General features: G+C 38.0%; 2 protein-coding genes across 2 annotated transcripts; both read left to right on the plus strand.

Moving 5' to 3' along the window:
• Nucleotides 1-3,279: 3,279 nt before the first annotated feature.
• Nucleotides 3,280-4,201, plus strand: LOC137741069 (nuclear transcription factor Y subunit B-3-like). The gene has a single exon (XM_068480874.1). The coding sequence runs from the start codon at nucleotides 3,352-3,354 to the stop codon at nucleotides 4,003-4,005; it is 654 nt and encodes a 217-aa protein (XP_068336975.1). The 5' UTR covers nucleotides 3,280-3,351; the 3' UTR covers nucleotides 4,006-4,201.
• Nucleotides 4,202-13,090: 8,889 nt separating this feature from the next.
• On the plus strand, nucleotides 13,091-14,676 carry LOC137740065 (fasciclin-like arabinogalactan protein 2). The gene is made up of 2 exons (XM_068479858.1): nucleotides 13,091-13,729; nucleotides 13,825-14,676. Exons 1-2 carry the CDS (start codon nucleotides 13,211-13,213, stop codon nucleotides 14,473-14,475), a joined length of 1,170 nt encoding a protein of 389 aa, XP_068335959.1. The 5' UTR covers nucleotides 13,091-13,210; the 3' UTR covers nucleotides 14,476-14,676.

The following is a 14,676-nucleotide window of genomic DNA, read 5'->3' on the forward strand; positions in this document are numbered from 1 at the left end:
GGGTTCCATCGGAACTCCGAAGTTAAGCGAGTTCAGGAGAGAGCATTCCCAGGATGGGTGACCCACTAGGAAGTTCTCGTGTGAGTTCCTAGAAATAAAACCATGAGGGCGTGGCCGGGGCCCAAAGCGGACAATATCGTGCTACGGCAGAGTCGGGTCTGGGATGTGACAGAATGGTATCAGAGTCACTTTGCCGTGTGGTGCGAGTGTGTCGACAAGGACGTCGGGCCCCTAAGGGGGGTGGATTGTAACATCCCACATTGACCAACGGTGAGAGGTGATATGCCTTATATGTATATACCCACCTCCATATAGCACGAGACCTTTTGGGAACTCATTGGCTTCGGGTTCTATCGGAACTCCGAAGTTAAGTGAGTTCATGCGAGAGCATTCTAGGATACCCGAAGCTAGTGAGTTCGGCCGAGAGCATTCTCAAGATGGGTGACCCACTGGAAAGTTCTCGTGTGAATTCTCAAAAATAAAACCATGAGGGCGTGGCCGGGGCCCAAAGCGGACAATATTGTGCTACGGCAGAGCTGGGTTTGGGATGTGACATGTCAAGGCTTACGTGACATACACCATGTGTTTCACAAATCGTACATGGCACATAACTCATCAAAATTGGACAAGTTATCAAAAAAGACACATGTCAACATTTGACGGAAATGAATTAATTGATTTTAATTCAAATAAAAAAATAATAATTTAAATCAAATGAAAATACCAAATTGGGGAAGATTGATTTATTTGATTAAATAAAATATTAATTGATGGAGTCAAATCACGAACCAAGCCACAAATCAAGTCTTGGTTATTTCGTCAATTAATCAAGTCCACAATCAAGGTTAATTAATCAAGACTTGGAAAGCCTATAAATACGATGCTCCAAGACAAAGAAAAGGTCAGAAATTCATCCAAACACCCAGACACTCGAACTCCCAAACTTCCAAATTCCAAACACTCAGAAGACTCTGAAAGCTCTATGTGTTCTTTGTCACACTGGTGAAGAACCATCAAGCATCACTATACGTGCCAGTTTTTCCATGTCACAAGCCAAACCCTTGTGGCATCCATTTGTTTGAGATCAAGTCATCGCAATGCTTGAATCAATAATCCTACACATACATCCTACAAACCCAGAGATCGAATCAGATTATCAAAGTTGTAACAGAGATTGTAACCCTACATTTATATTAATACAAAAATATTATTTTGTACACACGTGTTCTTGTTTGATTTGTCGCAGGAATTTCTCGTTTACAGTTATTTTCGAGAGATATTGTGATGGAAAAAGGATCTTGCATATGCTTATAAGTAGTTGGGCTACTCTCCATATTACCAATTAGTTTTATGGTGAAAGCTCAACTTCTTCATCGTATCAGAATAGGCTGTCTAATGTGTAAAGCGCAGCGGCTACATGTGCTCCACATCACCCGATTGGTGTTGTTCACGTGCTAGACTTGAAAATTTGCCACGCGTAAAGGGGCTTATTGAGAATGAATCTCACATTAATGGGAGGATGAATCTTGCATGTGCTTATAATTAGTTAAGCTAATCTTCGTATTGTCAATTAATTTTATGATAAAACCTCAACTTCTCGAATAATTACGTGCATCAAAATGTATATTTCTTTCTATTTATCTCTTCTCATATCAAGTATCCAAGTATAACCTCTTTTCACCTTAGTTTTAATCGTGTTTCAAGTATATTCTATGGTCATTTGTTTTTACTTTGGCACATAGTGAAGAAGAGGCATGGATGCCCATATAGCACCTTATCCAAATCGATTCCTTCTCATCTCCTGCTAGACTTAGATCAGAAACTTTGGAGCCTTAGACCTCTTTATCCTATCCACAAATAATATTTCTAAATTTTTCCTTTGATCATATAGTAAATGTTATGCTGATGCTATTGCTATTCTTGGGAATTAATCAGCAAGCCTCTGATTTTATTTGATTTGGCTATGTCCCTTCGTGTGCCAGACAAATTCTGCTGTTTGACTCTTTCTGTATGGGTAAAAACTTTGCTTTTTAATTCGCTACTGTTTAAAAAATTATTCTTAATTTGTTAATTAAAAGCTTGTATTAGATTTTAGATCGTATAATCTTTTTATCATTCACAAATTCCTCACATACTCTAATGCTTTGAACATTTTATTATAAGAATGTGTTGATTTTGGTGCCACAGTCGAGCTCAAAAGATGACGATATTTGATCGTACTGAAAAACCAACTGGTTAAAAGAAGATATGAGACCATTTTAACAAGTACAACTCGATTAGATGTTAAATCGGATTGGATAAAATATAAGCACGTATTCAATCATAACTTAGTTGAGAAACCATTGAAAATAAGAATTTTTCGTGCATAAAAATAAATAATATATCGACACTTAATATTACGATAATTGTATCCTCTTCACATGTAAATAAGAAGTTTTAGGTTTGAATCCCGCCAAATACAAATTTGAATCACATTATTACTAGTTCATATATTACAAATTTGAACCACCTATATTACTAATTTATATATTATTCTTTAGCGTAGATAACATCGTTTTGTTCAAAATAAATAAATAAATTGTCCATATATTTTGTTGGCAAAGATGACATCTACACATTAGCCACGACTTTCACTAACGGCTAAGGCAAGACTACGTCTACGATCAGGTAGATTCAACGCTATAAATATTACTCACTTTTCAATTAGTTCGACTCACAATCGTTGATTTGTATGGATAATAGACAAATGGAAGGGGATGCAATATTAGAAGGGGCGTTGTTTGATATGGAGTCTTTAGCTATGGATTTTGACTTTGTAAAGTTGGAGTTTGTTCCGCGGGATGGTAACTTTGCTTTTCATGAGGTGATTTTGTTTGCTACCAAGCATGGTGGCAAACTCCTTTGGTATGAGATTGGCCAGAATTTTTTATTTAACATTCTGGCAACTCATGTAAATTTTGTTACTCAGTTTTAATAAATTTCTATCTTTTTGACCAAAATAAAAAAAATAAAAAAATTGTTCGACTCGGCTACAGCCTGGAGCTAAAGCCGCAGCGGCCGGCTGAAGAATCTCCAAACAAACAGCGGCTTACGTGTCAATTTCACATCCGTCCAGATCACAGTCCCACGCCCTAATCCAACAACCCAAAACCCCCCACCTAACCCACAACTTATCAAGAAACAAACGGTACAAAAATATCCACGTGTCGCGGCGGATGTGTTATTACACCGCCAGATCGAACGGACACCAGCGTCTGTCTGTCTGTCTCTCACTCTCTCTCTCTCTCTCTCTCTCTCTCTCTCTCTCTCGCGCGCCTCGCCCCGACGAAGAAGCCCTCCGAAACTCCCGGAATGGCCGATTCGGACAACGACTCCGGAGGTCCCAACGACAGAAGCCATGCTCATAGCGGAGAGCTGTCGGCGCGTGAGCAGGACCGCTTCCTTCCGATCGCGAACGTGAGCCGGATCATGAAGAAGGCGCTGCCGGCGAACGCGAAGATATCAAAGGACGCGAAGGAGACGGTGCAGGAGTGCGTGTCGGAGTTCATCAGCTTCGTCACAGGAGAGGCCTCAGACAAGTGCCAGAGGGAGAAGAGGAAGACGATCAACGGCGACGATTTGCTATGGGCGATGACGACGTTGGGGTTCGAGGAGTACGTGGAGCCGCTCAAGATTTATTTGCAAAAGTATCGGGAGATGGAGGGCGAGAAGAGCACTATGGGCGGTGGCGGCGGTGGCAGAGAGAAAGATAGTAGTTGCGGAGGCGGCGGTGCGGCGTCTGGTGGTGGCGGAGGCGGCGGTATCAGCTCTGGGATAAGTGTTGGTGGGTATAACGAGGGTTATGGTGGAATGGTGATGATGGGTCATCATAACCATCATCAGGGACACGTGAGGGGTTCTGGTGGAGGGTATCAGCAGAACCATATGGCTATGGGAGGTGGAGGGGGTAGGAAGAGTGGTGGTTCAAGTGGTGGTGGTAACGGTGGAGCTTCAGTTGTGAGGTGACTATTCTCATGTCAAACGCAGGTGCTTTTCTTGGTGGAGTTAATTAATCAGGATGCTGATGATAGTTACTAATTAGTGTTAATCTTAATTTAGATGGTCATCTTTTTTTGTGTTTTATTATGTACAATGTACATGGAGAGAGATTTTCATGTAACAGTTTTATCAACACTATGACGTTCCAAACTATTAATGTCTATGAACTCGTTCCATCTAAGTCCTCGTCTTATGTGCATGTAAATGTAACTGTGGAAAAGGAAGAGTATAGAGCTAAGTACAAGGTATTTACCTAAAGCTAATTGAGAGAGAGAGAGAGAGAGAGAGAAGAAAAGGTGTGTGTTTGTAATTGTAATATTGTATCATGAACTGAACTGAGCTTCTTTAATTTCACTGTTTTCATTAAACCACAATTTAGTTGTTGGATATTTGGTTGGTTCTAAAGTCAAATCTGTTTTATAATTAAAATCCATTTCATGGGATTTGTTTGCATGGAAATGGCTTTGTATTTTGTTCCGTAGAGGAAAGGCTACTTTGAACAATGACCCAAATCCTGGGCACTCTAGGTACCAAATGAAGAAACATCCTATATATGTACTTGTTTCCACAATTGAGTATTTCGTGGCTGTACAAAGACAGTATCTCCCACTTACTTGCACAATTGTCTTTCCTGACGGATACCTTCACCAAAACTCATGTGGAGTATGTTGGGAATGAATCTCACGTTGATGGGAGGAGGGACACCGCATAACTTATAAATAAGTTGAGTTACTCTTAATATTGTTATTTGATTTTATGGTAAAACCTCAACTTTCTTTAAAATGTGAATATTATGCAATTTAGGGTGACTTGCATATAACTCAAGTAATGGATGCTTGGCCTCGCCTATTTACGAAAAATTCAGCTATAGTAGTGCTTCCAAGTCATTTGTTCCGTCCATCATGCTAAGACCATCTCCAACAATGACTTATAACCTAAAATTCCCCTTTTTTTTCCCCCAAAAACCCACTCCAACCCATGTGCTAAATAAAACCTAAAACCCAAAACTTAAAAGAAGGCCAAATACCAGCCCGTTTTTAGGCCAAAAGTCATTATGGGCCCTACCTGTTGTGAGTGAAACACGGGCTGTGAAGCCCACTTTCCTTTCAGCCACTCTCCCACGCGCCGCACACGCCAAAACAAATCCCCACCCGACAGCCCCACGTGGGCTGTTCCCTGAGCAATAATTCCAATAAGTAGCCGTTGGGTTGCTTTATAGATCTAACGGTGACTGATTATTGGACCGTTGGTTAATCCAACGGTCCAGGTTCAAATTTTTTTTATTTTTTTTTAGTTTTATATTTATGTATTTATTGAATCCAACGGCTTATATCAAATATAATTAAATATAACGGTAAAAAAAAAGATATAACGGTCCAAATTTAAATCCAACGGCTAGAATAATTTATAAAAATTATTTAACTTAAAATTCAACCAAAAACTCTATAAATACCTATGTATTTGTTCAAACATCCACACAAAACTCACTTTTCTCCTACAATTCTTCCAATTTTTCTTTATACCATTTATTCTCATTTCTAGAATTTTCAAGATGGCAAAAGAGCATGTTAGAGGTCGTAATTGGACCTTTGACGAAGATATTGCTTTATGTTTGGTATGGATTTCGATTAGCGAAGATGGTGCCGTCGGCACCAATCAAAATAGAAAGGTTTTATGGGGTAAAATCGTTGATAAGTTCCATGAAAACTCCAACGCTGGTCGAAGGGAAGTTGGTGGTGTTTATGATCGGTGGAAGATTATCAACAAAGCGTGCACTTTATGGAAAGGAAGCTTGGAGAGAGCCATGGTTGACATGCCTAGTGGAAGGGGCGCCTCAGAAATTGTGAGTTTATTTGTTGATATTTTAGTTGTCATGTACATAATAGTATTTTGCAACTAATTGTTTTTATGTATTTGTTGCATAGGGTGACAAAGCAATGACAATTTACAAGACAAGAACTACACCAAAAAATCAAGCTTTTAAGTTGCATCATGCTTGGAACATCCTCAAGGATTGTCCGAGGTAGGGAACCGATGCGAACCAACAATGTGGAAGATTATTTCATAATGAAGCCCCACCCCCAAATGATGTCAATGAAGGTGTGAATTTTGCCGACAATGAAGGTGTCGAACAAATGACACCAACTTCTTCTTTTGCAAGGCCCCCGGGTAGAGATAAGCAAAAGGAAGCAAAGAGAAAAGGGAAGTCCCAAGATCCGACACGTGCACAATTTGCTAGCGAAATGGCAATAATGAACGAAATCCAATGCCGTCGGCAAGAAGAATCGGCCCAAATGCTTTTGGCCATGAAGGAACAAGGGGATAGGGAGCAAGAAAGGTATGAAACAAATTTGATAATGGAGGACCTCGACAAATACACTCCAGAGAGGAAGAGATACTTACGTGGTAAGCAAAAGGAAATTTTACGAAGGAATGCCACAAGAAGTATATTTCAAGATGATGATTCATCTCAAGACTATCACCCAAGTCCATCACCAAGTCAAGATGGTGAATATCATTATTAAGTTTATGTAGTCTATGAGTTTTCGATTGTATTAAGTTTATGTAGTTTATTAATTGTTTTTTTTATTTTTTAAGTTTATGTGGTTTATTAATTGTCTTTTTTATTTTTTAAGTTTATGTGGTTTATTAAATGTCGTTGGTATTAAGTTTATGTGGTTTATCTTGATTTTCATGTATTAATTTAGTGATTTTTCAAAATTTATCGGAATTTAAATATTTTTAGGTTAAAATGTTCATAAAATTAATTTAGGATAGTCTACATAATTTTTTTTTTTTTAAGTTAATTTAAAAAAAAAAGCCTTAATTCATTCTTTGATAATCTGGGGCTAAAATTTTAAGTCAGAATAGTTGGAGTAGAAAAGCTGTTTTTGGGCTAAATATTTTTGGGTTTTAGGTTACCATTGGAGATGGTCTAACTAGTGGTGATTGATGAAACACATGGTCAATTTACCTGTAAGTGGGTGAGGTTGCCAAGCTTAGTGATATCATTAACATATTATTTTTTTTCATCTCACAGTTCAAACAGAAATGTCATGTTTGTAACATATTCTTACTTTGGGTAGTGATTTCCATGCATTTGATTTGATTTTTTTTTAATTTTTGTTAAATTAATTGAACTAGGGGAGAATCAAAGTACAAAAATAAATATATGTGTACAGAAAGATAACAATATTGGTTTTTAAATGCTACAGTCCGATGCCTTGGGCTTTCAAGATGGCGTAATTAAATTGGGATTTGGAAGGATTTTAAATTTTTTTTAAGATGTAGATTTTGTTAAGATTTGTAGAATCTGGATTTCATTTGAGGATTTTGATGGATTTCTTTTGTGGGAGAGGATCCTCGCCGTATCTTTTTGTAGGGATCTCAAGGATACTCTAACCTCATTCGTTCATCATATATTGTACGACTAATTTTTGTCAGGTATTGTTTATATTCAATTTTAAATGAAAAAATTTACAATGATTTTTTACTGCATAACGTATGTTGAGGATCCCCACTCTTCTTTTGTGGAGTTTGATCGGTTTTTTGGAAAGGGATCCTCTCCGGATCCCTTCCAAATCCATCAAATCACCTAATACGGGTCCTTGAATTTTGATCTAATGGCTAAAGTTATTATAACTTTTAAAGGTGTCACGTGTTTGTAATTATTAGATCAAATTTCAAGAACCTAGATTGATTGATTGGGTGGATTTGGTGAAAGGAATCCTTCCTTCTTCGGTTTTTTATATTTTTGCGCTCTTTTCACACCCAAAAAAAAAAAAAAACAATAAAATAACGATTGAACGTCGAACTGCCACCAATCCCTGCTTGACGTCTCATCAGCAAGAGAGGAAGGAAAGACCGAATCAGAAAAAGCAAAATTGTTTCCCATGTTTATGCAGAAGCCAAACAAGGCAGAAACTCTAAATGCACTTTTAGCTAAAGGATATTAATTCCTTTTTTTATTTGGTTGACAAAGGATATTAATTCGCAAAAGACAGAAAAAATCCGCAACCCAAACTCGATCATAACCAAAACGGCCATGGCCGTCGTCAAGCCATTAGGGTTTCACTTGCCTGACCTTGTCATCCAAAACATCATCCAAGTCCTTCCCGCTAAAGCTGCTATCCGGATGAGCTTTCTTTCTAAGGAAAACTAACGAAAATAGTTTGAAAACTTTGAGTTTTAACGATAAGGAGAAAATAAAGGGTAAAGTGAATAATATCAAGATTGACATTTTAATGTAAAAATGTGGTTTTTCGTTAAAGTGAATAGTATCGGAGCTTTTCGTTAAAGTTCCCTTCTTTCTAAGCAATGGGACCGCGTGTGGTGTTCAGGCTCCATATTAGATTTCGATGAGGGTCGTGATGACGAAAATCTTGATCATGATCAACACAAAAAGTTCATCAACATCTTGAAGAAATGCCTGGAGCTCTTTGAGAAGGATAAGCAAAGGAAAGATACATTAGATAAACTTAGGGTTCACATGACAGGGTACTTGTACAAAGAGGACGCCAAGATCGTAGATAAGTTGTTGAGTTGCTCGTTTGAGAGAAACATCAAATAGTTAGACATAACCCTAGGTAGATTATTTCAGAGCGATTGGGACTCGATGCAAAACTAGTACTGCTTATCTCGAATGAGTTTTCTTGATGCAAAATCTTTAACTACTCTCAGTTTGAGGTACATGAGAATAAAGAACATGCACAGAAGTAATGAGGAGACTATGCATATATATAAGCCTTCTTCCCTCTTTGAAAACTACGAGCCTCAAAGCCGTGCGCTTCGAAAGTGATGCTCTATTTTTCTTAATTCAGGAGTGCCCTTCCATTGAGTATTTGTCTTTAACTTACTCCTATTTTGAAAAAGACGATAACATTAATCTTGTGAGTTCTAGTCTCAAGTTCTTGGAAGTTAAGCATTGCAATGCTCGGGTTATTGTAGTTTGGGATGCTCCGAATCTTGAATCTTTTATGTTTATTTCATCGAGCTTTTCGCTCCTTGAGAGTATAATGTTGTATGATTCCTGCAACTTGAAGCATATTGTTCTTCATGCTCAGCACCTAAGACGATTGCATATATATGGAAGTCATGATAGTTTGAAAGCCACAATCACTGCTCCAAATCTAGTTTCTTTTGATTTAGACCACCATCTCACTGAACGAATTTTGGGACGAAGACAATTTACTCAACGCCTTCAACGGGCCATGGAAATATTTCCCTACACTGGCAGATTTTCTTAAAGAGTTTGCTTGCTCCGAAAATGTAACCCTCATCGTTTGCAACTGTAAGGTACGTACGTATCTGTTTTTGCTTTCATCAGTTTACGTAGTGCAGTATCTTTACATGTTGAAAACTTCCAATTTTTGGATTCCTAATTTGTTAATCGTGAATTTGGTATAGGTTGTAATCTTTCCAGATGAATTCAGAAACACCTTCTCATCCGCATTGCCTGGTCTGATAAAGTCCCTCCAGCTCATGGCCTCGAATCCTCCAAGAACTGAGACAGAATATTCTGACTTGGTAAATTCCTTGTGTTAGGTTGCTCCTTCTGCAAAGACAATTTTTCCACAGTTAATTGATCCACTGCTTGTTTTGTAGCCATATGTTTGGACGAGGATTTGCAAATACCAAAAGATTGAGGATATACCCATTATCCGAAAATTTAACTTTCCCCGTCCAAACTCTTTATTTTTTTTAGCCTATAACCCGTCGTATCATATTTATTTGAATAAAACCCAATAATTAGATCCAACTAAGCAACTTACCATATCAAGTGTGTGTGTCAGTTTTATATTTTTTGGATTCCTAATATACCCTCATCTAAGCCAATATAAAAAGGTCTTGTAATTACGTTTTAATTGATCATGTGCATTGAATTTGGCAAGGTATTGTAGCCACGAAATCTGGTTCTAGATACAGGAATTGATTTCGAAATATTTTTAATTTCAACAATATATTTCAATTTGAATATACCTAATTTAGTGTTTAATTTCAACAATATCTATTGTTTAATTTTATAAAAGTAGTTTACCTACTGTATGTATGAAAATAACTTATGTACTATTTATTTATATGAAAATAATGTACCTATCTTTGAATATTTACAAAGTAGTTAATGTATCTGCTTTTTTAATTTTTAACAAAATTAATTTACCTACTTCTTTTTATGGTATTATTAGTATACATAATGTTGAATATATGTCCGTAATTAGGTTTTGAATTGGGGGAGTTCACATAAAATTAAAACGTATGAGAGATATGGTGGCATGATTTTGTAAATAAACTCAAAATCATGGACGCCTTTTATTCAACATGACATCATATTCAAAATTTGGGTTTTATTTAGAAGTTATCAATGTCATACATGTGGGTTTTTGTCAAGAATTTAAGAGTTGTAAAGGTCTAAATCCAAGGAACCCACTATATAGATGGATTTGAAATGTATTAATTGCAGGGTCACATACAAGGACACAAACAAAACATTTACAACAAAGAGTAGTTATTTGTGAATATCTCTCCGATATATGCATTGTATATCTACTTATCTACTCAATTTATATCCCTTGAATTTAGATTTTTTCTGGATGTCTGTGTCTGGAGCTGACGGATCAGAGAATCCAAACCACTCAATTTAAATAATGTCGTCCTTATTAGTCCATTCCATTGACCGACCTCACACAAAACAAGGTCTTCAACAGCCCATATCTCTTTATTGCTGTCTTGAAAGGCCCAAACTCTCTAATCCGTCAAAGATCCGGAGAGAATCTGAATTGATATCCCTTTATATAATCTTTCTGTTTTGCATGTATGACTATACTCTAGTCTAAAATTCCTCGGTTTGTCATGAAGACAGGAAATTCTCAACCCAAACAATCAAAACAAGAAGAAGAATAAGTCGAGAAATAACTTTGTAGTATAAAGGTATATCTGCTGTAACCCAATTATAGTTGGTGGCATCTTGGCATATCAATGAAGTAAGGTTGATTGGGCTCCGTAGCCAAAACTTAATGAGCATAGATTGTTGTTATCTTCAACACTCGTTTGGTGGTTAAAATTGAACAAGGACCAAGTCCAAACTAACTATAAAAAGTTTTACCGCTCAAAATAAAACTTAGAATACACGATATATTAGAATATTATCTAATTTAAGAACTCCAGTCTTAACAGTAACTTTACCAAACAACAATTGCGTCATCGAAGGAGCCCTAGATCACTGTGTAGCCCATTCATAGCAATTTAGCAAGATTATGAAATTTTGACGAGTTTTATGAAAACCTTTGTTGCTTTTTCTTTTCCTGTGGCCTTTTCTTCTCCTAATAAAGTTTAAAACAGCGGGCCTTTTTTTTTTTTTTTTTTTTTTGCCTAACAAAAGGGCTAATAACCCTACCAAAGAGAAATTACAAGATAATGTGGCGATGTTGAGAAATTCTAGAAATATTAGACAATAATAACTGCTTTAAAAAAGATGAAGCTTGCTCAAAATAGATCGTATCCAATAGATGCGAGAGACTCAGTTGGCCAACTCATCAGCAATGAAATCCTTTTAATTACTAATATCCTTGTATTTGAAAAAATAAATTATCAAGTATCCTATGATGCGCTCCCATACATCACTCAACTTCAACAAGGTCCTACATTATATACCTACACCCACTAAACAAGCCAATAATCACCTACTTTAATTTCCTTTTTTCTTTTTCTGTACAGAAGTTCATTCCCTTCGATCTGCAGCTGAAAAGGTTGATTAATATATTCATAGTGCGAGGATAAATTAAGTTAATATATTCACACACAAATGGAAAACGCCAACAAAAGAAAAATTAATTTCACTTGTTAGAGAGAAGACAATGCAACCATAAAAAATATGTTTGAAAATAAAATGCTAACCATCATACTATTATTGAATCTTTTTATACGTTTATTTATTTTGTATATTTGTATTTTTGTTAAGGAGATCAAGCGTCGGTGTCCATGTAGTCCAACCTCTCACAAGTTTCTTTCTTCAAACCAATCTGGCTTTTTTGGAGTGTACTTCTGCCGACACACGTAGTTAGCTTAATTTAATTTCTTTTTGTTTGTTTGTTTTGACTAATCAGGATTATTATATAGCTTAATCACCTCCTGGATTAGCATAATTACTTGCTTGGCCGTATGCATGAGGACAATGATGTTGCCATTTTATCTACTTTATATTCAAAATTATATCAAAATAATTATGTTTTGACATCCTATTTTTCAAATTTAGGGACCCATAGGAAGAACAAAAGTCCTTAATTGTATTCAAAATCTATGATTCTATGTTATTAACCAGCTTGATCTTTGGAATATCATGTATCAACTAATTCAATCATTTCTCCCTTATTAATCTAAGTGTCTGACCCATGGCTTTCATGTTTTAATCACTATGGTTCAATCACAGCTTCAAATTCCAATGCTCTTCTTAGGAACTTAAACATCCATTTGAGATTTGACCCTCACTCTCTAGGCAACATTGTTGTTAACTCTGGTGACGACTGGCTAGGTGATTACCCTTTACCTACACTTACAGTATGCAACTGCAACACCTTAAACCAATAACACGATACTGTTTATTTTAACTTTTTCACTTGACATCATGTTATTAGGCCGGAATGCTACGCACGTGTCTCTTTATAAGAGTACTAGCATTAGTCGTTCACGTAAATGCAAGGCATGATGAGAAGAAGTTTCATACAACAAAGATGTAACTATGATTGTATTTAACTCAGTCATGTACTATTGTGTGCGAAAGTTAAAATTCATGACAATACATAATTAAATAAACATACCACCACAATTACATTTCCATTGTAAGTTTCTTTGTAAAATGAATCATTGTTATACATGTGAGCGTGAGTGACTGATGTTACCATATATAATGTGCATTCTATACGTAAGGGTAAGGTATAATCTCATAAACTCACAATTATATAAATGCAATTATCATCCCAAGGGCCCACTAATACATTATATGCCCTCATCCATCCCTCCCTACCTAAACCAAGCTGGCAACATTTTGAGGGACCGTATACACCACATCAAACACCACTGTACAGCACTAGCTACTACACTGCTTGCCCATCACTCATCCCTCATCGCATATAACCACACACCCACTTCCTTCCATTCATCCCCTCTACATTCCACCATGCAGAAACCATCAGCCATCACCACCACCCTAGCCCTCTCTGCCCTTTTCCTCTTCCTCCTATCCTCGACATCCCAAGCGCACAACATTACGCGCATACTCGACAAGCACCCCTCCCTCTCCACCTTCAACCACTACCTCAGCCTTACCCACCTCGCCACTGAGATCAACCGCCGCCAGACCATCACCGTCCTCGCCCTCGACAATGCCGCCATGTCATCCCTCACTTCCAAAGGACTCTCGATTTACACCATAAAAAATGTGCTCTCCCTCCATGTTCTCGTGGATTACTTTGGCTCCAAGAAACTCCACCAGATCACCCACGGCACCACCTTGGCTAGCAGCATGTTCCAGGCCACCGGGGTGGCGGCCGGGACCTCGGGGTACGTGAACATCACCAACCTCAAGGGTGGTAAAGTCGGGTTTGGAGCTGAAGACAATGATGGGAAACTCAACTCCTTCTATGTCAAGTCTGTGCTGGAAATGCCGTACAACATCTCTGTCTTGCAAATCAGTCAGGTATACGTTTAATTTTGTCCACTGGACAGGTACAGCTAGTGGACGTTGCCATGTTACTCCACCGACATATAACATGAAACGACTACCTTTTTCAGGTACTAACTTCCGCTGAAGCCGAGGCGCCAACTGCCGGGCCAAGCCAGCTGAATCTAACGGCCATCATCTCAAAGCAAGGCTGCAAAGCCTTCGCCGACTTGCTCAAAGCTTCCGGAGCCGACTCCACCTTCGAGACAAACATCGACGGTGGCCTGACGGTGTTCTGCCCGACTGACTCCGTCGTCAACGCCTTCCTCCCCAAGTACAAAAACCTAACGGCGTCCCAGAAGCTGTCGCTGCTGCTCTACCACGGTGTCCCGGTCTACCAGTCCCTCCAGGATCTCAAATCCAACAACGGCCTCGTCAACACGCTGGCCACAGACAAGGCGAAGAAGTTCGATTTCACGGTTCAGAGTGACGGCGATGTTGTCAATTTGGAGACGGAGGTTGTGACGGCGAAGATCACGGGGACGGTGATCGATCAGGAGCCGTTGGTGGTTTATAAGGTGAACAAGGTATTGCAGCCAACGGAACTGTTTAAGGCGACGGTGGCTCCCGCACCGAAGGAGGTGGATGATTCGGATGAGGCGCCGTCGGATGATTCGGAGGATCAGACGGCTGATAGTGAGAAGAATGGAGTTGCGGGATTGGACGGTGGGAGATTGGTCGCGGTTGTTTTGAGTTTTTGCCTCGGGGTTTTGCTTTTGTGATTGGTTTGAGAAGGGTATTATTTTGTGATTGATTTTTATTTCTTTAATTTAATCTGGTGAATAATATGTTGTAAAGATGTATTGTGTTATTACAATTATTTTGCATGTTATAACATTTAAACACAAAAAGAATATTGTTGTGAAGTGTAATTAAGGTGTATAATGATTTACATAATGAAGAAACTCTCGTATTAAAGATTA

Source organism: Pyrus communis, chromosome 7, assembly GCF_963583255.1.
Source record: "Pyrus communis chromosome 7, drPyrComm1.1, whole genome shotgun sequence".
NCBI classification, from domain to species: domain Eukaryota; kingdom Viridiplantae; phylum Streptophyta; class Magnoliopsida; order Rosales; family Rosaceae; genus Pyrus; species Pyrus communis.

What these genes read in the sequence shown, in the direction of transcription:
- LOC137741069 (XM_068480874.1), top strand. Translation starts at nt 3,352, where the DNA reads ATGGCCGATTCGGACAACGACTCCGGAGGTCCCAACGACAGAAGCCAT.
- LOC137740065 (XM_068479858.1), top strand. Translation starts at nt 13,211, where the DNA reads ATGCAGAAACCATCAGCCATCACCACCACCCTAGCCCTCTCTGCCCTT. An exon ending in CTGTCTTGCAAATCAGTCAG is followed by an intron (nt 13,730 to 13,824) that starts GTATACGTTTAA and finishes TACCTTTTTCAG; the next exon opens with GTACTAACTTCCGCTGAAGC.